The 24,959-nt window shown below is 44.8% G+C and overlaps 1 protein-coding gene across 1 annotated transcript; it reads right to left on the reverse strand.

Moving 5' to 3' along the window:
• Window positions 1–12,008: 12,008 nt before the first annotated feature.
• On the reverse strand, window positions 12,009–16,853 carry LOC148436350 (speriolin-like). The gene is made up of 4 exons (XM_088465010.1): window positions 16,624–16,853; window positions 15,285–15,320; window positions 14,764–14,906; window positions 12,009–12,326 (listed from the first exon to the last, which is right to left on the reverse strand). Exons 1-4 carry the CDS (start codon window positions 16,802–16,804, stop codon window positions 12,009–12,011), a joined length of 678 nt encoding a protein of 225 aa, XP_088321136.1. The 5' UTR covers window positions 16,805–16,853.
• Window positions 16,854–24,959: the final 8,106 nt, after the last annotated feature.

Consider the following 24,959-nt stretch of genomic DNA (forward strand, 5'->3'; position numbering starts at 1 on the left):
GTTTCAAGATATTTCTGATACCATGCGTATCAATTGCAGATGTATGTACTGCACTTTAGATGTTTGATCTGCGCCTTAGATGCACTGTATGCACTGCACTTTCGATGTATGCTCTGCGCCTTAGATGTATGCACTGCTCTTTAGATGTATGCACTGAGCCATAGATGTATGCACTGCGCCTTAGATGTATTGTATGCACTGCACTTTAGATGTATGCTCTGCGCCTTAGATGTATGCACTACTCTTTAGATGTATGCACTGCGCCTTAGATGTACTGTATGCACTGCACTTTAGATGTATGCTCTGCTATTTAGATGTATGCACTGCACCATAGATGTATGCACTGCGCCTTAGATTAGATGTATGCTCTGCGCCTTAGATGTATGAACTGCACCTTTGATGTACTGTATGCACTGCGCTTTAGATGTATACTCTGCGCCTTAGATGTATGCTCTGCACCTTAGGGCTTCCCCCCCATACTCTGAATAGATGATGTGCGCATGTGCATGCGCACAGCGTCTATTCTAGCTCTGCATACACACTGCTCTGCATAGCAGAGCAGCATGTATGCTTCCCCCAACTTCCCCCCCACCGCGGGACATTGTGGCCTGCAGGCGGGACAGCGGGACAGTCCCAGAAAAACAGCAGTGTCCCGCTAAATGCGGGACAGTTGGGAGGTATGGTAATGTATGCACTGCGCCTTAAATCTATGCACTGCGCCCTAGATGTATGTGCTGCTCCTTAGATGTACTGTATGCACTGCGCCTTAGATGTACTGTATGCACTGCGTCTTAGATGTATGCACTGCTCCTTAGATTGCGTCATCGGGCCCCCCGCTGCCGGGGATAATACTGTATTCGCAGGGGAAGCCAGATGGACCTTTCCAGGGGGCCGGGAGCGGCACCCGATTTTCGGGAGGCTCCCGACCAAATCGGGAGGGTAGGTACGTATGATGTATGCGCTGCGCCTTAGATGTACTGTATGCACTGCACCTTAGATGTATGCACTGCATCTTAGATGTAATGTATGCACTGTGCCTTAAATGTATGCACTGCGCCTTAGATGTGCTGTATGCACTGCGTCTTAGATGTACTGTATGCACTGCGCCTTAGATGTACTGTATGCACTGCACCTTAGATGTATGCACTGCATCTTAGATGTAATGTATGCACTGTGCCTTAAATGTATGCACTGCGCCTTAGATGTGCTGTATGCACTGCGTCTTAGGTGTATGCACTGCTCCTTAGATGTATGCACTGTGCCTTAGATCTATGCGCCTTAGATGTACTGTATGCACTGCACCTTAGATGTATGCACTGCACCTTAGATGTAATGTATGCACTGTGCCTTAAATGTATGCACTGCACTTTAGATGTATGCTCTACGCCTTAGATGTATGCACTGCGCCTTAGATGTATTGTATGGACTGCACTTTAGATATGTGCTCTGCGCCTTAGATGTATGCACTGCTCTTTAGATGTATGCACTGCTCCTTAGTTGTACTGTATGCACTGCGCCTTAGATGTACCTTATGCACTGCACTTTAGATGTATGCTCTGCACCTTAGATGTATGCACTGCTCTTTAGATGTATGTACTGCACCATAGATGTATGCACTGCGCCTTAGATGTATGAACTGCACCTTAGATGTATGCACCGCACCTTAGATGTACTGTATGCACTGCGCTTTAGATGTATGCTCTGCGCTTCAGATGTATGCTCTGCGCCTTAGATGTATGTGCTGCTCCTTAGATGTACTGTATGCACTGCGCCTTAGATGTATGCACTGCTCCTTAGATGTATGCACTGCACCTTAGATGTACTGTGTGCACTGCGCCTTAGATGTACTGTATGCACTGCGCCTTAGATGTATGCACTGCGCCTTATATGTATGCGCCTTAGATGTACTGTATGCACTGTGCCTTAAATGTATGCACTGCGCCTTAGATGTACTGTATGCACTGCTCCTTAGATGTATGCACTGCTCCTTAGATGTACTGTATGCACTGCGTCTTAAATGTACTGTATGCACTGCGCCTTAGATGTATGCACTGCGCCTTAGATGTACTGTATGCACTGCTCCTTAGATGTATGCACAGCGGCTTAGATGTTTGCGCCTTAGATGTACTGTATGCACTGCTCTTTAGATGTATGCACTGCGCCTTAGATGTATGCACTGTGCCTTAGATGTACTATATGCTCTGCACCTTAGATGTACTGTATGCACTGCGCCTTAGATGTACTGTATGCACTGAGCCTTAGATGTACTGTATGCACTGTACCTTAGATGTATGCACTGCGCCTTAGATGTTTGCACTGCGCCTTAGATGTACTGTATGCACTGCGCGTTAGATGTACTGTATGCTCTGTGCCTTAGATGTACTGTAAGCACTGTGCCTTAGATGTATGCACTGTGCCTTAGATGTACTGTATGCACTGGGCCTTAGATGTACTGTATGCACTGGACCTTAGATGTACTGTATGCACTGTACCTTAGATGTTTGCACTGCGCCTTAGATGTTTGCACTGCGCCTTAGATGTATGCACTGCACCTTAGCTGTACGCACAGCGCCTTAGATGTATGCACAGCGCCTTAGATGTATGCACTGCGCCTTAGATGTACTGTATGCACTGGGCCTTAGATGTACTGTATGCACTGTACCTTAGATGTATGCACTGCGCCTTAGATGTTTGCACTGCGCCTTAGATGTATGCACTGCACCTTAGCTGTACGCACAGCGCCTTAGATGTATGCACTGCGCCTTAGATGTACTGTATGCTCTGCGCCTTAGATGTGCTGTAAGCACTGTGCCTTAGATGTATGCACTGCGCCTTAGATGTACTGTATGTACTGCGCCTTAGATGTACTCTATGCACTGCGCCTTAGATGCATGCACTGCGCCCGACACTGACATTACATCCGATTCAGAATCAGCCCCAGAATGTTCTCCTTCCATTATTTATTTACTTTTGTAATGTGGTGATTATACTCCTGTATAACAGAGAAGGTAGATGTTGGTGAGAACAGCATCAGCGTGTAATCACAGTTTCATTATGTTACTTGCCCGTTTCTCAATGACAAAGTTCTGGTGCGCACGAGATGGGGCATGACGATGCATCAAGCCTTGTTCCCCTACCTTGAAAACATGGTTTGGATTCCACACACATCATGGCTACTGCCATTCACTAGCAAATGCTGTCCCAGTCAGGAAGGAAGGACAGAGGCCCTGATTCTGACCGGACGCTCTGACAGAGGCCCTGATTCAGAGCCGGACGCTCTGACCGGACGCTCTGACCAGTCAAGACCATCGGGCTTGCGACGAGACCCTGCGGTAGGGTCTCGTGGCCGCAAGCCCTGGAGTGATTTTGGCTCTGTGATTTTGGCTCTATCAGAGCCAAAATCACTCCCACTGACATCACTAGTGATGTCAGTGGGGCCGGACCCAGACGGTAGGCGTTCCCATGGGAACGCCTCCGTCTGGCAGCCACGCCCACGGCATGCCCACCAAAGGGGGCGTGCTGTCAGTCACCATCGACAGCACGCCCCCTTTGGTGCGAGACTCGGAGCGACAGCATGGCTGTCGCTGTCCGGGTCTCGCGCATGCGCACGACGGAGCTCCCTCCGTCGTGCGCATGCGGTTTGGGGTAACATCGACCCGCTTGCGAGCGTCCTGCGCTCGCGAGCGGGTCTGAGTGAGACCCAGAGCCCTTTACTAGGGACTAAGGAAGGACAATTGGGAGGCATGTAATTGTACCACTGCCTTTATCAATTTATGGTCACGCTCCGGACTATTAAAACCACCTTCTTACTGTTCCGGTGCCTGTCCAGGATAGCAGAGGTCCGCTCAGGCTGCACAAACCACGCCTGAGGTGTGACATTTATTACATTGTATAATGTGCCCTATCGCATACCTCCCAACAACCCACATTCAGCAGGAAAGTCCCATTTTTTTGGGACTGTCCCACTGGTGAGGAGGGGAATATTGGGGGGAGCACACAGGACCTCATTCAGAGTCAGTCATAGCGGTCGCACGGTCGTAAGGGAAAAGGGGCCGGATATGCAAATGATGCACTCGCAAGTTGCGTCCTTAAGATCGGATCGTTAGCCGAACAAGGGGAGGATGCGGCCGTAAGACAAAAAATACGCCCCCTTCTCGTACGCATTACACATCATCTCCGGCCATATAAGGATTAATCGAGACCATCAGAAACCATCGGAACTGGTCGTAGAGCTTAAGGTTGACCATACCCTCTCTACGATCAGGACAGTGTACAAACCACCCATGTCACATGTGCCATGACACTACTCTGTTAATTATGCACTCCCATAAAACGCTGTTCGCATAATTAGGCACGTCTGCGTTCGGCTCTCCACTCCCCCGTTTTCAAGCACCTTCCCCTGTTACCACTCACAAACGCCTCATTCTGTCACTCAAACTACCGACCTGGCTGTGTTCAAGGAGAGAGAAATTTCTGATTGTAGCAGCTAGTTTGCGCACGCGCATTGCGAACTTTACGCATGCGCAGTTTAGCGAACATCGGTGGCGTACAACCGTGCGGCCGCAACGACCAACTCTGAATGAGGTCCTCACTGCTGCTCTGTCCTGTAGCTGCATAAGATAAACAAAAGTTTGTTTCTCTGTTTTTATTTCTATCAAGCATGTTTGAGGGGTTTATTTGGTTTACAGGCTGGCCCCTCCTCCTCTGTCTCCCAACCTCAGGGGCTGGCTATCAACTTTTAGCCTGGGGGGCAAATGCATGCAGGCGGCCCTGGCAGAGGAGTAGCGTGTGTGTCCGAAGAATATGCGTGCTACAGAGCCCCCCCCCCTCCAGTGTTCCAGGGAGGAGGCGGGTCCATATGGGATTAATGTAAGGTAAAAATAAAGATTAGGGCAGCCCCCTGTCGTGCAGTGCCTGCAGTGCCCCCGTGTGCCACAGGAGAGAACACCCTTATGCAGGCCTCCAGTAGTGCCCCCAGTAGTAGTCCCCCCCTTCTAGTTCCCCCAGTAGTAGTAGTCCCCCCCTTTGTAGTGCCCCCAGTAGTAGTAGTCCCCCCATTTGCAGTGTCCCCAGTAGTAGTAGTCCCCCCCTTTGTAGTGCCCCCATTAGTAGTAGTCCCCCCCTTGTAGTGCCCCCAGTAGTAGTAGTCCCCCCCTGTAGTGCCCCCAGTAGTAGTCCCCCCCTTGTAGTGTCCCTAGTAGTAGTAGTCCCCCCCTTGTAGTGTCCCCAGTAGTAGTAGTCCCCAGTAGTAGTAGTCCCCCATCCCCCTTGTAGTGCCCCCAGTAGTAGTAGTAGTCCCCTTATAGTGCCCCCAGTAGTAGTAGTCCTCAGTAGTAGTAGTCCCCTCCCCCTTGTAGTGCCCCCAGTAGTAGTAGTCCCCCCCTTGTAGTGCCCCCAGTAGTTGTAGTCCCCCACCCCCCTTGTAATGCCCCCAGTAGTAGTAGTCCCCCCTTTGTAGTGCCCCCAGTAGTGCCAGACACCCCCCCACCAGTAGACACACGTAATATAAAAAACAAAATAAAAAAAAACACCTGAATCCCCGCTCCCGCCGCCGCCATCTGCTCCTCCGTCTGTCCTCCCGTGCCGCTCTGCATTATGGGACACATCATATGACATCATGACATCTCTCCCATTGCCCACTGCGGGAGCCGGAAGATGGAGCGGCTCCCGCAGTGGGCGCAGGAGCAGCTAATGAGAGTCTGACAGACTCTCATTGGCTGCTGCTTACAACAAACACACAGCTGCCGGAGCCGGCGGCTGTGTGTTTGTCAGTGTAGCGCTGACCGAACTCCGTCCGGTCAGCGCTACACACGCGGTGCAGCTCAGATTCATTGAACTATCTGGACATCCAGGTCTCTATAGTTAATGGCCACATCAGCATAGGGATCTACACCAAACCAACCGATAAAACACCTTACTGCAGGATAGTAGCCACCATCCACCGGCCCTCTAGAAGGGCCTTCCCAAATCGCAGATGATTAGGGTGGCCAGGATCACTAGTGACCCCATTAAGATAGAAGTCAGTCTGGACAGTATTGTCGACAAGTTTTTACAAAGGGGCTATGATCCAGCTTTGTTCTATAAGCAGAAAAAGGAAGTACTTAATACTCAGAGGCTGTTATTCCCTTGAAAAGTCAATTAACACTTCCAGTGCAGTTATCCATCGGGCCACCCGGGCATTATGGCCCATCGTCACCACGAACAGAGCCCTCCCCTCACTTAAAAATAGAAGACCCCATCGCCAGTGACCAGCTCCATCCCGGTCACACTTTCCACATCCCCCCTCCTCCCTGGCTTTTTTTGAATCAGTATCCCGGGCAGACCACCCATCAGGGGTGGTCCCAGCACACACGCTGCAACCCAGCCTCCAAGTAGCTCACCCATCCACACCTCTGGCTCCGCACCACCAGCGGCACGACCGAGAGCCAATTTCAGCTGCATACTACGGTCGCTGACCTCCGCAGACCAATCAGAACAGCTGTGCACTTGCAGCACACCAGCAACACGCTGATCCAGCTCACCAACAAACCTGCAGCTTCCAACCAATCTGCAACGGCCGCAACATCGACCTACATCACCACAACAAAAAACCTACCGGTAGGTAAGTACTGCCAGGACTCACACCAACAAGCGGGACGCCGCACAGGTGTTCCAACCCACTCTGCAAATTCCCTCACCCCCCGAGACTTCCTAGACTGTCGACCATAGGTCCAGCAGGGGTGACGTGCAAGGTCACTGAACCGCATGGGAAGGAGCCCCCTAAAAGGGTCCACCTACCTCCCCAGTCTCATCACCACTCATCACTGAACCCCACCCACCTGCCCGGGACCTTAACAGAGCAGCATTGTAACTACTCAATAAAAGATTTTGCCCAAAATTACTGTGTCTCGCTGGCCTCATTTTGATCCTATTCCATTCCCCTTTTCACATTACTCCAAACTACACTCCATACCCAATCACACCCTCCTCACTCCCAAAACATCACCACCACCAGAAGAAACATTCTAATTAACACCACTCACAAACACGCACAAGTCATCACCAGTACTAGCAGGAAGAGCGCACCTTACCCCCCCTACCCCCATACGTTTTCAGTGCGGGAAAGGTACTCCCACACAAAGGTGCAGCACCCCGAAACCACAACACACCACCCCCTGGTCAACGAGAGCGCAGTTCTACCGCCCATCTCCATACTGGCAAGAGACCACACTTGGGGAAGCAGCCTTTACTAAAAATTATTTTTAACGAATTGTACTGTATGTTTTTTATGTTTGCATTTTAAGATAAATTGGCTGATGTAGCGCAATATAGGTATTGTATTTATATAAATATAAATATATATATATATATATATATATATATATAATGTCCCTGGATAGCCTGGCATTCCGGATAATCGGTACACAAATAGGGTGCCTTCCCAAATCAAATCATGTAAATCCCCAAAGTCCTTAATGAAAGAACAAGGCGGTACTCCAATTCATCAAAAGCATAAATATTTGTATTCAAAACATTACATTGGTAATGTGACCATCATCGACGTTTCAAAGTCATTTAGACTTTTTCTTCAGCATGTATCACTGATCCTGATTTATGCACAGTGATACATCCTTAAGAAAAGGTCTAAGGACCTCATTCAGAGTTGGTCATTGCGGCCGCACGGTCGTACGCCACCGATGTTCGCTAAACTGCGCATGCGTAAAGTTCGCAATGTGCGTGCGCAAACTAGCTGCTACGATCAGAAATTTGTCTCTCCTTGAACACAGCCAGGTCGGTAGTTTGAGTGACAGAACGAGGCGTTTGTGGGTGGTAACAGGGGAAGGTGCTAGAAAACGGGGGAGTGGAGATCCGAACGCAGGCGTGTCTAATTATGCGAACGGCGTTTTATGGGAGTGCATAACTAACAAAGTAGTGTCATGGCACACGTGACATGGGTGGTTTGTACACTGACCTGAACGTAGTGCTTAAGAGAGGGTATGGTCAACATTAAGCTCTACGACCAGTTCCGATGGTCTCGATTAATCCTTATATGGCCGGAGATGACGTGTAATGCGTGCGAGAAGGCGTATTTTTTGTCTTATGGCCGCATCCTCCCCTTGGTCGGCCAGCTAACGATCTGATCTTAAGGACGCAACTTGCGAGTGCATCATTTGCATATCTGGCCCCTTTTCCCTTACGACCGTGCAGCCGCAACGACCGACTCTGAATGAGGTCCTTAATGACTTTGAAACATCGATGATGGTCACATTACCACTGTAATGTTTTGAATACAAATATTTATGCTTTTGATGAATTGGAGGGCCGCCTTGTTCTTTCATTAAGGACTTTGGTGATTTATATTTATATATATATACATATATATATATATATATACTGATTTTTATTAATCTATCTCCATATGCATACATACATATGATTGATAAATAGAAAATGCGTTGCTCGGTATTTCACATTGAAACATTCCACTCATTCATTTCATTTTTATTTTTACTTTTATTTTATCACTGTTTTATTGGATTTCAAAGTTTTTGGTATTTTTAAAATTGAAAATTTTGTCTTCAAAAATAGTATTGTATGTTTTTTTTTTGGCGGGGGTTTCGGTGAAATCACAAACACCACTTAGACCTTTTTAATTTCATATTAACTGAAAAATAAAGTCCACTGTCTTGTAAAGAAACAAGTCCTTATCCAAAATTATTTTAGGACCGATTTAAAGGATTCATCTTAAAACACTGATGAACATTGGGAAGATAAAATGAATGTCCAAGGCTTATAAGATATCCAAATCAAGGTGAGTATACTATACAATGTGTCTGATCATGGAATGGGTTAATTGATCTCTACAATGGAGGCTTGTCGTATTTATTTCACCATTTACAATATATGACGTGTGGGTGGAAATGACAACCTTATTATAAAAATCAGAGTTGCATTCTGCAACCACCGTAGGACCACGGTGAAAATTGAGTCCAACGCCTATAACTCCTGTAGGAAAAAACACCTGAATGTTTCTTCAGTCTGCTGAGTGCTATGCTTTTTCACTTTTATGTGGATATTTGCTTGATATATTTATCCCCTTGAAGAAGCATAGATAACAGACGAAACGCATTGGGACTACACCACTTTGCCTTCCTGGAACTTCCAAAACCAATACAGGTTGAGTCTCCCATATCCAAATATTCCGAAATACGGAATATTCCGAAATACGGAATATTTTCAGTATGACTGAGATAATGAAACCTTTGATTTTTGATGGTTTAATGTACATAAACTTTGTCTAAGGCACAAATTATTACAAATATTGTATAAAGTAACCTTCAGGCTGTGTGTATAAGGTGTATATGAAACATAAATGAATTTCATGTATGTACACAAACTTTTTTTGATGCACAAAATTATAAAAAATATTGTATAAAATTACCTGCAGGCTGTGTGTATAAGGTGTATATAACACATAAATGCATTCTGTGTGTATATTTGGGTCCCATTCCCAAGATATTTCATTATAATATACAAATATTCCAAAATACGGAATATTCCGATATCCAAAATACCCCTGGTCCCAAGCATTTTGGATATGGGAGACTCAACCTGTACTGAGAAAAGCTTTTTGCTGCTTGAATTTTACTTGTCTGTCTGTCCATTTGTTTTTATATATATGTTTTATATTTACATTTATGTATTGTATTTTACTGTGCAAACCATTATTGCACAGTCACTTTCTGATTTACTAAATAGTGTTTTTTTATATATATTATAGTGAATATTTGTGGTTTTTCTATATACTCACGTATTTTGCCTATTTTCACAGAAAACACCCTACTTGCACTAGAAACACTGAATATATAAATTATTGACACTTTGAATTATAATTGTTTTTATAGAAATTTATATTTTTCTCTGCACAGCTGCACTTTGTTGTTTTTATCTGAAGTGTGTTTTTTATACATTATATTGATACTATATATTTGTTTATATTTTCAATATCACACGTCACTTATGCTGGGCATACACTGCCAGATAAAATGTCTGTCAGACCGACAGACATTTTATCTGGCTGGCTGCCAGCCGCAGATGTCCGCGGCATACACTGTGAGAGAAATCTCACAGTGTATAGCCCGACATCCGCGCTCCGCCCCCGGGGGAGGAGACATTTCCCTGTTCCTTCCGTAGGAAGGAACACAGGAAATGTCTGTCTGTCGGCCGCGCTGGGCATACACTGCCCGATGCGGCCGACAGTTTCCCGGGTAAATATCGCATCGGACGGGCATGCTGGACAATCCAGCATGCCCGACCGAGCAATATTTAACCCTCGGTCGCCCGCATACACGCTGCAATTATCGCGACGATCCGCCGATATCGGGCGGATCGTCCCGATAATTGCAGAGTGTATGGCCAGCATAAGCACTTTTATGCACTCTATATCAATTCTATTTATTAAATTATATATAGATATATATCCCCTATGCAATAAGCAAAAGTATCGGTGCCCTGGTGCTCTCCCAAGTAGAAGTAGGTCCTGAGGTGGCAGCTTGACACAAATCTCCACATTTGGCAGCACTCAAAATAGGGGAAGACAGCAAAAAGACTTTCGTCAGGATGCATGGCTTCCAGTGAGTTTATTTTGAGTGCCACATATTGTGGCAATTTTATTGAAATAAATATACTACACAATTATAAATAATGTTTGCACTCTTTTAGATATGAGTACTATGACCCAGAGAATCAACTGCAATGGTAAGTAGTTCTAACATATATTAGTGTTATAGTGTGTGTGTATGTATGTCTGCATACCTCCCAATGGGTTGGGTACGGGATGCCTGCGTTCAGGATCCCGGCGCTCGAGTATCCCGATGCCGACATCCCAACTGGGTTAAAATACCGACACCGGATGGTAAGTACTCTAACCCTACCCTTACCCATAAACCTCCCTCCCCATAGCCTAAACCTAACCCTCCCCCCGCAGCCTAACCCTAGCCTTCCCCCTAGTGCCTAACCTAACTCCCAACCCCAATACTTACCATCAGGATGCTGGTGCAAGGTTTCTGACTGATGTTGGGCTTCCAGCGCCGGCATTCTGGGTGCCAGCATCCTGACCGCCGGGATGCCAACTACATCCCCTCCCAACACATGGGAGTATGAATTTAGGATGCGATGGTGTGCCAGCGCTACCTGAGCTGCCCCCAGGCTTACCCCCCACACAGCATTTATTCACCCATTGTTCTGTACAGCAGAGCAGCCATGAGACAGTGCTCTTACAACCTTTCCCCACCTGTGAAACACTGCGGCCCGTTGGGTGGGACAGTGCTGGTAGAAAAGCTGGGCCACTTGCTTGTGTATGCCCCCTGGCTGAAAGTTGATAGCCAGACCCTATTGTACTCCTCATTTGCATTCACTGTGATCAGTTTCACATTAGTTTGTTCAAGCAGTGGTTTCCCAGCTCTGATATATTTAATGTAAGATCACTGTGATATATCTGTTTTGCACCTGCCATTAACATTACATTTTGTTTTATTTAATATCGTTCATTCTGATTTTGTATTTTTTTATACTGTCAAATAATGTATTTATATCCAATGAGAACACACACTGCACTTAATATACCCTGGTGTAACTGTAGCATAGTGCCTTCTTTTGGTTATTATAGAATTATTTTCTTTCTGATATTTTACACCTTATTTCTTTTGGATGGTTGCTAAATAATTGTAAAGATACAATGCTGCTGACCAGAGGTATTACTGATTGTGGTGTGCTGTCTGAATTGCAGATGTTTCCTTGTGTGTTTGTTTATATGGGTCCAGTTTATACTGTTGCTACATCACCCTTATGTGATAATGCCAAGACCAATAATGACAAATCAATAACATTTTGGTTTTACAAAATGTACATTTTGCAGCGAACTAATGTCAATCACAGATGGTATGTAGTGTAGGTTTCTGTTGTCCTGATGAAGACGATGTTTGGGCATTGTCTCTGTTAGTGGTGGGTGACAATGCCATGTTCGCTGACTAAATGAAGAGCGGCTTTCCATCTTCCACTGACATATAGTGGAGACAGTTGAAAAGAATTTCCACATCTTCCACTATATTTTTTGGAGTGCACTCTCTCACCATCCTGAGCACGGTCTCTCTGTTACTCTGGCACACAACTTCCTTGGTGTCGTCCTTCATTACTCCATACGTGTTCACCAGGTACTCTGATAAGACGGGGTGGACCTGCTTATTATACCCTAACTTTTTCAGGCGATTCATAGTTTCATGGTAGCGCTGAGTCAGTTCAGCTCTTAGTTTCTCATCAACTTTGCTTGTGAATGGGCAGGTAGTCACCTGTGGGGAGGGGTAATGAAAGCAATAACAGCATTACAATGACTTATAATATGTCTGTATGTTCCAAAGTGCAGTAAAAAGAAAGGACAACTGGTCAGACTTAATAAAATCTTACATCACGTATTGGGGAGGTCATACAATAAAGACAACCCAGCAACAATTATCACACACAAACTTTGAAAGTTAGATTTTATGGCATTTCTTACAGTGGGTAAAATAAGTATTGAACACATCAACATTTTTCTCAGTAAATATATTTGTAATGGGGCTATTGTAATGAAATTTTCACCAAATGTCAGCAACAACCCATTCAATCCACACATGCAAATAAATCAAACTATAGATGTCCATAAATTAAGTTATGTGTAATAATGTGAAATGACCCAGGGAAAAAGTATTAAACACTTTAAGAAAGGGAGGTGCAAAAAGGCATGGAAAGCCAAGACACCAGCTGAAATCTATCAGTAATTAGAAAGCAATCCTGCCCCTTGTCAATGCAACTTAATATAAGCTGGTTCAGTCCCAACTGATGGCCTATAAAAATGTGTTTCATTATCAAGGTGTCACACAAGAAACTTCTCATGATGGGTAAAAGCAAAGGGCTCTCTCAAGACCGCAACCTTATTGTTGCAAAACATTCTGATGGCATTGGTTACAGTAGGATTTCTAAATTTCTGAATGTTCCAGTGAGCACTGTTGGGACCATAATCCGGAAATGGAAAGAACATCATTTCACCATAAACCGGCCAGGACCAGGTGCTCCTCTCAAGATTTCTAACAGAGGAGTGAAAATAATTATCAGAAGAGTTGTCCAAGAGCCAAGGACCACTTGTGGAGAGCTTCAGAAAGACCTGGAATTAGCAGGTACAATTGTTTCAAAGAAAACAATAATGCACTCAACCATCGTGGCCTGTATGCACGCTCACCACGCAAGACTCCATTGCTGAAGAAAAAGCACATTGAAGCTCGTTTAAAGTTTGCGGCACAACATTTGGACAAGTCTGTGAAATACTGCGAGAATATAGTCTGGTCAGATGAGACCAAAATTGAACTCTTTGGATGCCATAATACACACCATGTTTGAAGGAGAAATAGCACTACACATCACCCCAAAAACACCATACCAACAGTGAAGTTAGGAGGTGGGAACGTCATGGTGTGGGGCTGTTTTTCAGCATACGGTACTGGCATACTTCATGTGGATGATGGAAGGATGAATGGAAAAATGTACCAAGACATTCTTGATAAAAATCTGCTGCCATCTACCAGGATGCTGAATATGAAACAAGGGTGGACATTTCAGCAAGACAATGATCCCAAACACACAGCCAAAAACACTCTCAATTGGTTTCAGAGAAAGAAAATAAAGCTGCTAGAATGGACCAGTCAATCACCTGACTTGAATCCAATTGAAAATCTATGGAAAGAATTAAAGATCAGAGTTCATAAAAGAGGCCCACGGAACCTTCAAGATTTGAAAACTGTTTGCGTGGAGGAATGGTCCAAAATTACACCTGAGCAATGCATGCGACTAGTTTCTCCATACAAGAGGCGTCTTGAAGCTGTCATTACCAACAAAGGCTTTTGTACGAAGTATTAAATACTTTTCAGTAAGCATGTTCAATACTTTTTCCCTGTATCATTTCACATTATTACACATAACTTAAATGATGGACATCTATGGTTTACAATTTCTTAGCATCTGTGGATTGCATGGGTTGTTGCTGACATTTGGTGAAAATTTCATTACAATTGCAAATATATTTACTGGGAAAAATGTGTTCAATACTTATTCTACCCGCTTCTTGTATACAGCTTAAGGTATGGCTGAGTATGCCGCCGCACTGCCTTCATTATGCACGCCCCTATAACGGCGTTATAACGCCTGCGTTTGCCTGACCACCCCTGTCACCACCCACAAACGGCACTTCCTGCCAATCAATTTCAGAAGGGTCTGCGTGTAGTCTGCGTACCATAACCCGATCGCACTGGCTAGTTCGCGCATGCACAGTACGATGCATACGTATGCGCACTTCAAAAACATCGGCCGAGTGTGTGTTCTCTTCTTTGCGTTCCTTGCTGAATCAGGCCCAAAGTCCCAACTGATACTAGAAAAGCTTATCTTGAAAAGGTGAAGAGATTGCTAAGGGTTGGACAATACTATATAAAAATGAAGTGGGGGTTGAAAGTGACATTTTAAGCAACTTGATTACATTTTAAAGGTTTTGTTTTATATTTTTACCTTTCCATGAGTCACCTTTATTACTCTTTAGAAACACATTAGTTTCCACTTTTTCTTTTGGATTAATTGAACCACACTTTATAACTTTCCAAGAAGAAGAAGAATATCATCCACTGAGGATGGGTATCTTATTGCAGACTTCTTCCCTGACACTGCTTTGTCTGTTTCTTCCCAATGTAAGTTTTTTTTCTTTACCTGGATAATTTTTTCTCCAATGTTGGACACCAAGAAACCATACTGTCGATACTTCTGCTGGAAAATGGCAGATAGGATCCTGCGCTCCAACTGAAAAGCAATCTCTCCAACAATTGTGTGGTAGAGTTGTATCTGCTTTTCATCTGTGGGTGATAAAAGATTAAATTGACCAAAGGCGGAATCCACCCTCCATCCACCGATACAGCCATCTGTCCACCCATATTCCATCCATCCTTTCACCCTCCATCCACCTATCTATCCATCCATCTGTCCACCATCCGCCCACCCATCCATCTGTCCACCATCCGTCCACCCATCCATCCTTCCATCCTCCATCCACCTATCCATCCACTCATTCATCCATCCATCCAGGAATAAGATTCAACCCACATCTATGAGTTGTGTGTGTGAAGTAGAACGATCTTATTGTACTCACAAAACAAATACAATGTCCCTCATATCGCTTTTGTCTCAGTGCAAATAAGTAACAGTAGAGAAAGTGATAGTAATATGTTTCTCACCTTTGCATGGTGGTGACTGGTGATGGTCTCCCCTATCTAATAATGAAAAAAAAAATTAATTAGACTTATTTCAGATTCCAGCACTACTCTAATTCCTGTATTCTAATGCATTTTATTACAGTAATCATCATTATATCTCCCTTCTTTATAATGACACACTTCCTTAACATCAGATAAGTTTCTTAATGAAAGCACATATAAATGTATATTCATTCTATTATTGATTGGCATTATTGCATCATAACACTTCTATACTTCCAGTTTTGGCTGTGTTCCAGGCATGTAATATAAAGGGCAACCATGTTACACTGCCCATCCTATACTGTTCTTCTCTATTTCCAAATCTTGCATATTAAAGTAACCATAACTGTCTTAAGCGGGGCATACACGGTGCGTTAGGCACCGTGTGACCCGATGGGGGAGCCAACGTCCGACACGCACAGGGGCCTATTCATTAAACATTAAAATTCTCTGGAGATAATTAGCTTTAGAACTCTCATTGAGTTCTAGCTAAGTATAGGTGGAATTCATCATTCCACCTCTCCATAAGTATCTATTCCGAAAAGCTGTCATTTTTGCGATGACAGCTTTTCGGGAAATAGATACTTTTCCCTGCCTACACTACCTTATCGCATCTGGAAACAGTGCTGCGCATGTGCTGTTACATCTGTAAAACCAGCGCATGCGCAGCACTGCCTACAGATGCGTTAAGTTTCGTAATGTATGGGGAGTGTGGAAATTAACGCAGGGGAACTTAGCAAGGAGATATCTGTGATATCTCCTGTGTTAAGTCTGTTCATGAATACCAAAATAACGTTATTTAAGGAAAATGTCCTTAAAAACGTTATTTTAGTGTTGATGAATAGGCCCCTCAGTGTGTTGGGGTGGCTGACTGCCTGATATGCCATTTCCCCTCTCCCTATCTGCCTAGCGCTGCATGGGATCGCACATTGCATCCCCTGATCGACTGAACCTGCAGTAAGATCAGGGGGTGAGATGTACGACCCCATGGGTGCGCGCTTGGTCCGACATTAGGCCCATACACGGTGCGATATAGCTGCCAACTCATACCAATCCGTCGGATCGGCTGCTTTATCGCACCGTGTATGGGCCGCTTTAGACCTAACAACATAGTATAAAATGAAGACTTTAGCAGCAAAACAGAAATGAAAAACAAAAACCCTATATATGTATTATGTACTGATATATTGAACAGCAAAAGAACCCTGTATCTACTACTATTGGTCATAGAGCACATCTGTCTTCTAGCTTTTACCTACCTAGAAATTCTTCTAACAGAACCCTTTACCCCCTTTCCTCTTTTTTCCTTATCTCTTACCAGTGTCATTGTGGTCCCTGGGACTGTCATGCTTTCCTTCGGGTGACAAGTTGCGTGCGTGGTTTTCATGTTTCCTCAAGGTGTTTTGAAGTTCAACATTCTCCTGCATCAACCCAACCATCTTACGGAGCTCGGCATTCTCTTTCAGCAGACGGATATTTTTGCCTTTCAAGACCTCCATGTTTTTATCCTTACAGACAACTCCTTGGGGTTTCAGTTCCAACTTGTTAGGAAATCTTTCAGCTGTTTCCTCCACTGAAACATACAAACTGCCACCAACAGGAGCCAGCTGCTTTATAGATAGTCAGGCTTGTGTGAGATCATCCACTGTACTGTGACATGAGTGATGTCACAGACAGCTTGTGAGGTGGTTGCTGTGCAATGGCATCCAGCAAGTCTCTCATCTACAGATCAGCACACAGACATGCAGAGTATTGATATATTGTGGAATTTAATCATATTATCCTGAATAATTGTAAATCACTTAACTAATTCATATTTTTTTTTTAAAAACATCCTGAGAAATTTTTGATTCTTTTCATTGTTGAATTCAATATTTAAAAATGTATTTCACTATTTTAATAAAATATATCTAACCAGGGCTGGCACAATGAGGTAAGTGGGGGTATGCATTGCAGCAAGGTGCCTTCCTTGCTCTGCTGCGCCAGCCTCATGCTTGCTGAATACAGCTGCAGTGCAATAGTGCACCGCAAGCTGTGGAAAAAGAAACTGAAAAGGAGAGAGGAGGAACATGAGTAGGGGGATGGGGCTACAAGGCACTGTGGGGCCTATTCATCATTACTAAACTTTCCCTGGAGGTAATTAGGTTTAGAACTAGCATGGAGTTCTACCTAATTACCAGAGGAATTCATCATTCCTCCTCTCCATAACTATCTATTCCGAAAAGCTGTCATTTTTGCCATGACAGCTTTTCAGGAAATAGATAGTTATCCCTGTCTACACTAACTTACCGCAGCTGGAAACAGTGCTGCGCATGCGCTGTTAAATTCGTTATCCCAGCGCATGCGCAGCACTGTCTACACATGCGGTAAGTTTGTGTCCCCCCCCTCCGCTCACCTGCCCCCCCTCCCCGCCACTCACCTCCCCCTCCCTTCAGCACTTACCTGTCCACGCAGCAGCCTCCGGCTCCGTCCTGCTGGTCTGTCACATGGTCTCCCAGCAGACCACAGTACAGATTAGTGAAAAAAAAAAAAAAAGTTTTTTTTTTCTAATCTTTATTGTGTTCTGCTGGGAGAACACAGTGTCCGACCAGCCTCCGGAGCCAGAGGACGCACCAGAGCGCTGGAGGGAGCTGCGGGGGACCTGTCCAGCTGGAAGCAGGTAAGTTTCACCTGCTATTCGCCACCTCACAGTGGCGGATAGTACCTCCATCAAATTCCGAAAATACATAATTTTCGGAATTTGATGAATACCATAATTTCCATATCCCCATACTAATGTATGGGGAGTGTGGAAATTAACGCAGGGGGACTTAGCAAGGAGATATCAGTGATATCTCCTGTGCTAAGTGGCTTCATGAATACTAAAATAAAGTTTTTTAAGGAAAATGTCCTTAAAAACGTTAATTTAGTGTTGATGAATAGGCCCCTGTGTGCAGTCAGTGCCTGCAGTGCTGCACGGGAGGGGAGGAGGCAGGAGCAGCTGCATACAGTGTGCTGCCAAGCGATTGTGTAAGGTAAGAGGGAGGGGGATTACTGTCTATATGTATATATGTTTGCAAGTGTGTGGCTCTGTATTTGTATATGTTTATGACTGAGTGTGACACTATGTATTGTATGTACTGTATGTGTATAATTGTATGACTATGTCAGGGCCGTAACTAGGGTGGTGCGGCCAGTGCGCCTGCACAGAGCGCACATGCTCTGTGGGCGGAACCGGCCGCCTCCACTCACGATCGCCGTCACTACTTGCCCTGTACCACCCGCTACAATGTACAGTAGTAGCGGTGTGCCCGGCTCCTTAACTACCGGTAAAAATACACATTACAGTAGGCAGCGCTGCAGCTGCCTGCCCCTGTGGTCCGCCCCCTCCCTCCAGTCCCCATCTTCTGTAGTGTCTTCAGGGAGTAACTGGGATGTCATGACGTCTCTCCCAATCCAGACACCACAGTGCTCTGCGTTGAGGAGCCTTTCCTTCGGTGTGGGGCCGCAAGCTGCCTGCCGTGCATCTCTCAGACAAAGTGACTGAGGCTTCCCCCTTGGCCCTCAGTGACGACCTGAGGAGCTTTGTTATATAGGTAAGTGTGCTGAGAAAGTCCAAGGGGGAGGGCGATTTGCACTGTGTGGCATAACGTGTATGGAGAATTACTACTGTGGGCATAATGTGTAATGGGCATTACTACTGTGGGCATAATGTATAATGGGCATTACTACTGTGGGCATAATGTGTAATGGGAATTACTACTGTGAGACATAATTTTGTAAAGGGCATTACTACTGTGTGGTCATTCTGTGTAATTAGCATTACTACTGGTGGAGTAATCGGTAAGGGGCATTACAACTGTGTGGCGTAATCTGTAAGGGGCATTACTACTGTGTGGCGTAATCTGTAATGGGCATTACTACTGTGTGGCATAATCTGTAAGGAATATACTACTGTGTCTTCATACTGTGTGATGGGCATTCTTACTGGTGGCGTATTCTGTAAGGGCATACTTGCCTACTTTTGAAAAAGCATTTCAGGGAGATTGTGAAAGCAGCACCTATGAACGCGGCGGTAAAGTGGGCGTGTACTGCTACATCTGAGGGGCGTGTCATAAAATTGATTTACATCCACATGTAAATGAGCCCCAAAGCAGCTAGTAACATCTACTTGTTGATGAAAACACACTGATACTTCTCAGAAAATACATGTAACCATAGGGATTATTGTGCCTTATAACCAATACAGGGAAATTATACTAATGATCCCATTTGAATGTATATATCTCTGTTTTTCTTTTATATAACAGTGTCATAATGGGGTTAAGGTGAAATGAGGGAGATTGGGAGACTCTTCAGGGAGACAGGGAGATTGCTGCTATTTCAGGGAGTCTCCCTGACAATGAGGGAGAGTTGGCAAGTACGTGTAAGGGGCATTACTACCGCTTGGTCATACTGTTAATGGGCATTACTACTGGTGGCGTAATTGGTAATGGGCATTACTACTGTGTGGCGTAATCTGCATACCTCCCAATATGACCCTCTCCAGGAGGGACACAATGATCTGGTCCTTGACTTCCCTGGTAATTTATGATTGGTGGTGGCTCCAGAGGTGGGGCTGCAGCACAGTCCAAAATTCAAATAGGGGACCACACCAGCTGCCAGTGAGTCCCAGCCAGTGATGTTTGGCAGTGTGTGAAATGACAGTTGGTGTGGCTCCCCTATTTGAATTTTTAACTGAGCTGCAGCCCCACCTCTTACCAGGGAAGTCCAGGACCAGAGCATTGTGTCCCTCCTGGAGAGGGTCATGTTGGGAGGTATGAATCTGTAATGGGCATTACTACTGTGTGGCATACTGTGTGATGGGCATTCTTACTGCTGGCGTAATCTGTAATGTGCATTACTACTGTGTGGCGTAATCTGAAAGGGCATTACTACCGTGTGGTCATACAGTTTGATGGGCATTCTTACTGGTGGTGTAATCTGTAATGGGCATTACTACTGTGTGGCGCAATCTGTAATGGGCATTACTACTGCTACCCACGCTGTCCCTGTTTACAATATGGGGGGGAGCACCAATGCTGTTTCTGACACAGGGCACTAAAATGTCTAGTTATGGCTCTGGACTATGCGAGTGACACTATGTATTGTATATACTGTATGTGTATAAGTGCATAACTATGTGTGATAGTATGTATCATATATATATATATGTGTGTGTGTGTGTGTGTGTGTGTGTGTGTGTGTGTGTGTATAAGTGTGTGAAAGTATGTATATATGTGTATAAGGACAGGATGTACTAAGCATCGCTTCTGCAATGCGGTACATCCCACCACTTATCAGGTATTAATTACACAGGTATGTACTTAGAATGCGATTAAAATCACAAAGGACAGCTCTCCTGATAACTGCTGTCCTTTGTGATAGTTAGATGCTAGAGGCACTTCCGGCTTTATTACCCAGAAGTCCTTACAGTGTCCCCCGGGGGACACTTGGAGGGATCCGATTGGATCCCTGTCAGAAGAAACCTGATAAGAAGCCCATAGCCTTCTATTGGGTAACACTATCTATAGATGGTGTTACCCACCGGGTCCAAGCTCCAGAATGTATGCAGTCACTGTGTGACAGTATGTATATATATGTGCATATAAGTGTGTGATTATGGGTCTATTCACTAAGCCTTGGAGAAAGATAAAATGGAGGTCTTCAGGATCCCACACAGTTTTTAAATTTTTCAGGTTATCCAGCAGGTGCACAGGTGTATTCATTACTCACTGACATTTTAAAAGATCCACAGGTGGTTATAATTATTTAACTTGTGATTCTGAGAGGAGACCTGGAAGACATGCACTGTTTGGGGTCCTGAGGACCGAGTTTGAGAACTTGTGGAATAGACCCCTAAGTGTGTGAGTATGTATTTGTATATGTGTGCAATGTTATTTTTCAGCAAGAACAAGCAGGAACTCAGGGCTCAGGGCCTGATTCAGAGCCGGACGCTCTGACAAGAGCGCTCGCTCTGAATCAGGGCCCTCCTACCTATTATTGGAGTGGCCTCCTGGCCGCTCGCATAGCTGTGGGTGACCACCCACAGCTTATGCAAGCAGCCAAAAAGATGGTCGCGATGGTCAAGACCATCGCGACCATCGGGCTTGCGACGAGACCCTGCGGTAGGGTCTCGCTGCCGCAATCCCAGGAGTGCTTTTGGCCAAAAGCACTCCCACTGACATCACTAGTGATGTCAGTAGGGCCGGCCACAGACGGTAGGCGTTCCCATGGGAACGCCTCTGTCTGGGCAGCAACGCCCCCGGCACGCCCACTAAAGGGGGCGTGCTGTCACTCACCATCGACAGCACGCCCCCTTTGGTGCGAGACCCATAGCGACGGCTTGGCCATCGCTATTCGGGTCTCGCGCATGCGCATGACAGAGCTCCCTCCTTTGTGTGCATGCGCACTAGGGCACCATCGACCCGCTTGCAAGCGCTCAGCGCTCGCGAGCGGGTCTGAATTAGGCCATCAGTTCAGACCCGCTCGCTAGATGCGTTCGCACGCAGTGAAAGTAAACAAATCCACGATCGCATGGCAAGGCATTAGCACACCCACAACTCGCTGGGGATTCAGGAGCAATTCATCATTGCTCCAGCGTGGTGACAGCTAATGTGAAAATTAACTGTCCAACAAGCTGCTTCCTTTTTGGAGCAGTGAATCTTTTCACTGCTCCTTTCAGAGCAGTGACGGGAGTGCGCATGCGCGATCTACAGGTCACGCATGTGCACAAGAGCCCCGACGTCCGGAGGAAGGAGCTGGACAGAGGCAGATCCCTCTTCGCGAACAGGACCAGATGTACTAAGCTCTAAAAATGTGATAAAATGGAGAGTGATAAACTAGCAGCCACTCAGCTCCTACTGTAACTGTCATGTTACAGACTGTGTTTGAAAATGACAGAGATGTCCAGAGATGTTCAATCGGATTCAAGTCTGGGCTCTGGCTGGGTCACTCAAGGACATTCACAGAGTTGTCCTGAAGCCACTCCTTTGATATCTTGGCTGTGTGCTTAGGGTCATTGTCCTGCTGAAAGATGAACCGTCGCCCCAGTCTGAGGTCATGAGCGCTCTGGAGCAGGTTTTCATCCAGGATGTCTCTGTACATTGCTGCATTCAATTTTCTGAAAAAAATCACCACAGCATGATGCTGCCACCACCATGCTTCACTGTAGGGATGGTATTGGCCTGGTGATGAGCGGTGCCTGGTTTCCTCCAAACATAACGCCTGGCGTTCACGCCAAAGAGTTCAATCTTTGTCTCATCAGACCAGAGAATTTGTTTCTCATGGTCTGAGAGTTCTTCAGGTGCATTTTGGCAAACTCCAGGTGGGCTGCCATGTGCTTTTTACTAAGGAGTGGATTCCATCTGGCCACTCAACCATACAGACCTGATTGGTGGATTGCTGCAGAGATGGTTGTCCTACTGTAGCTCTGACAGAGTGACCTTCGGGTTCTTGGTCACCTCCCCGAACAGGGCCCTCCTCCCCCGATCGCTCAGTTTAGACGACCGGCCAACTCTAGGAAGAGTCCTGGTGGTTCCGTACTTCTTCCATTTATGGATGATGGAGGCCACTGTGCTCATTGGGACCTTCAAAGCAACAGATATTTTTCTGTACCCTTCCCCAGATTTGTGCCTTGAGACAATCCTGTCTCAGAGGTCCACAGACAATTCCTTGGACTTCATACTTGGTTTGTGCTCTGACATGCACTGTCAAGTGTGGGACCTTATATAGACTGGTGTATGCCTTTCAAAATCATGTCCAATCAACTGAATTTACCACAGATGGACTCCAATTAAGCTGTAGGAACATCTAAAGGATGATCAGTGGAAACAGGATGAACCTGAGCTCGATTTTGAGCTTCATGCCAAAGACAATGAATACTTATGTACATGTGATTTCTTAGTTTTGTTTTTATTTTTTATTAAATTTGCAAATATCTCAAAAAAACTTTTCACACATTGTCGTTATGGAGTATTGTGTGTAGAATTTTAAGAACAAAAATGATTTTATTCCATTTTGGAATAAGGCTGTTACATAACAAAATGTGGAAAAGGTGAAGCGCTGTGAATACTTTCCGGATGCACTGTATATGTGTCTAACTATGTGTTACAGTATGTATATATGTGTATAAGTGTGTGACAGTATGTATTATTATTATTATCCTTTATTTATATGGAGCCACAAGGGTTCCGCAGCGCCTTACAATGTACATAAACAAATGAGCACACAAGAAATTATTAACAGTACAAACAATGCAGGACAGATACATGATTAATACATTGCTGCATAACACTTAGATAAGCAGCATGGTGTCGGCAACCAAGGGTGGGGTACTGTTGTATATTAAAGTATAATCAAGTGAAGGAGAAGCACATGAGGGAAGAGGGCCCTGCTCATGAGAGCTTACATTCTAAGGAGAGGGGGCAGATAGACAGGGGTGACACAGATGGGCTGAATACAAGGGTGACAGTAATATAACATTTATGGAAAGGTTAGTTTAAACTTAAGAGGAAAGGACAATGAGTTGATCCAAATTTTCACCAAGCCTCACGATTTGGGGGCCACTTATATGTGTATAAGTGTGCGACAGTATGTATATATGTGTATAAGTGTGTGACAGTATGTATATGTGTGTGACTATGTGTGTGACAGTATGTATATATGTGTGTGACAGTATGTATATATGTGTATAAGTGTGTGTCAGTATGTATATATGTGTATAAGTGTGTGACAGTATGTATATGTGTGTGACTATGTGTGTGACAGTATGTATATATGTGTATAAGTTTTTGACAGTATGTATATATGTGTATAAGTGTGTGACAGTATGTATATATGTTGTCAAAATCAAATAATTGAATATGATCACACACAATTATTATCTGACGATCTGGTCGTCTATAGTCTGATGTCGAGTAAACCACGACGCTACTTTGTGTTGTGCTAAACTGTATATTCACAACACACATACACTGATGCACATAACGCACACACATATAAATGTATTTATACTTATATACACGGACGCTCATATGCATACGCACATGCTCACACATGGACGCTCATTTGTATATATTTGGTATTTCAATACACAAACGCACATATGCGGACGCATATGTGCAAGATGGTTCCCACACATTACAGTTAATAACCAGTATTATTAAAGATATTATTGACTAATAATTATGACGTAATGTGTACTTAAATGAGATCTAAGGTTTAGAGCATAGTGGACATGTCATGTTTGGTATCATACTAAATCCCTGTTTATTTGCAGACTCCCGTTCCTATCGGCAAAGGAGTGGCATCTTGCGTCCACTAGTTATGGATGGATGTTAGGGAGTTATTGCATTGAATGTTAGTATCTATATGCAGTGTTGTAGCTAGTATTAACTAGTTGTTCGGCAGGAAACTACACAAAGAGACCGTTGGAGAACTGAGACATGCCCAAGATGACACCGTATGAATCAACCAATGACCAGACAATCCAGAAGCAAGAACCAATGGAAACTTGTAAACTAGTTCTTTTGTTAATGTAGAACTCTGTAAGGTATATAAGTGGTGACCCAACCCCAGTGTACAGACATCCTCTTTGATGATCAGAGACTTCTGGATTGATGACTGTATACTGGG

The sequence above is a fragment of the Taudactylus pleione genome, unplaced genomic scaffold, assembly GCF_031769625.1.
Source record: "Taudactylus pleione unplaced genomic scaffold, aTauple2 ptg001794l, whole genome shotgun sequence".
Lineage (NCBI taxonomy): Eukaryota > Metazoa > Chordata > Amphibia > Anura > Myobatrachidae > Taudactylus > Taudactylus pleione.

Coding starts and splice junctions, on each gene's coding strand:
- LOC148436350 (XM_088465010.1), bottom strand. CDS start 16,804: ATGGAGGTCTTGAAAGGCAAAAATATCCGTCTGCTGAAAGAGAATGCC. Junction 15,321..16,623: donor CAGGGACCACAATGACACTG/GTAAGAGATAAG, acceptor TTTCATTATTAG/ATAGGGGAGACCATCACCAG. Junction 12,327..14,763: donor TTGGAGAAAAAATTATCCAG/GTAAAGAAAAAA, acceptor CCCTCCCCACAG/GTGACTACCTGCCCATTCAC.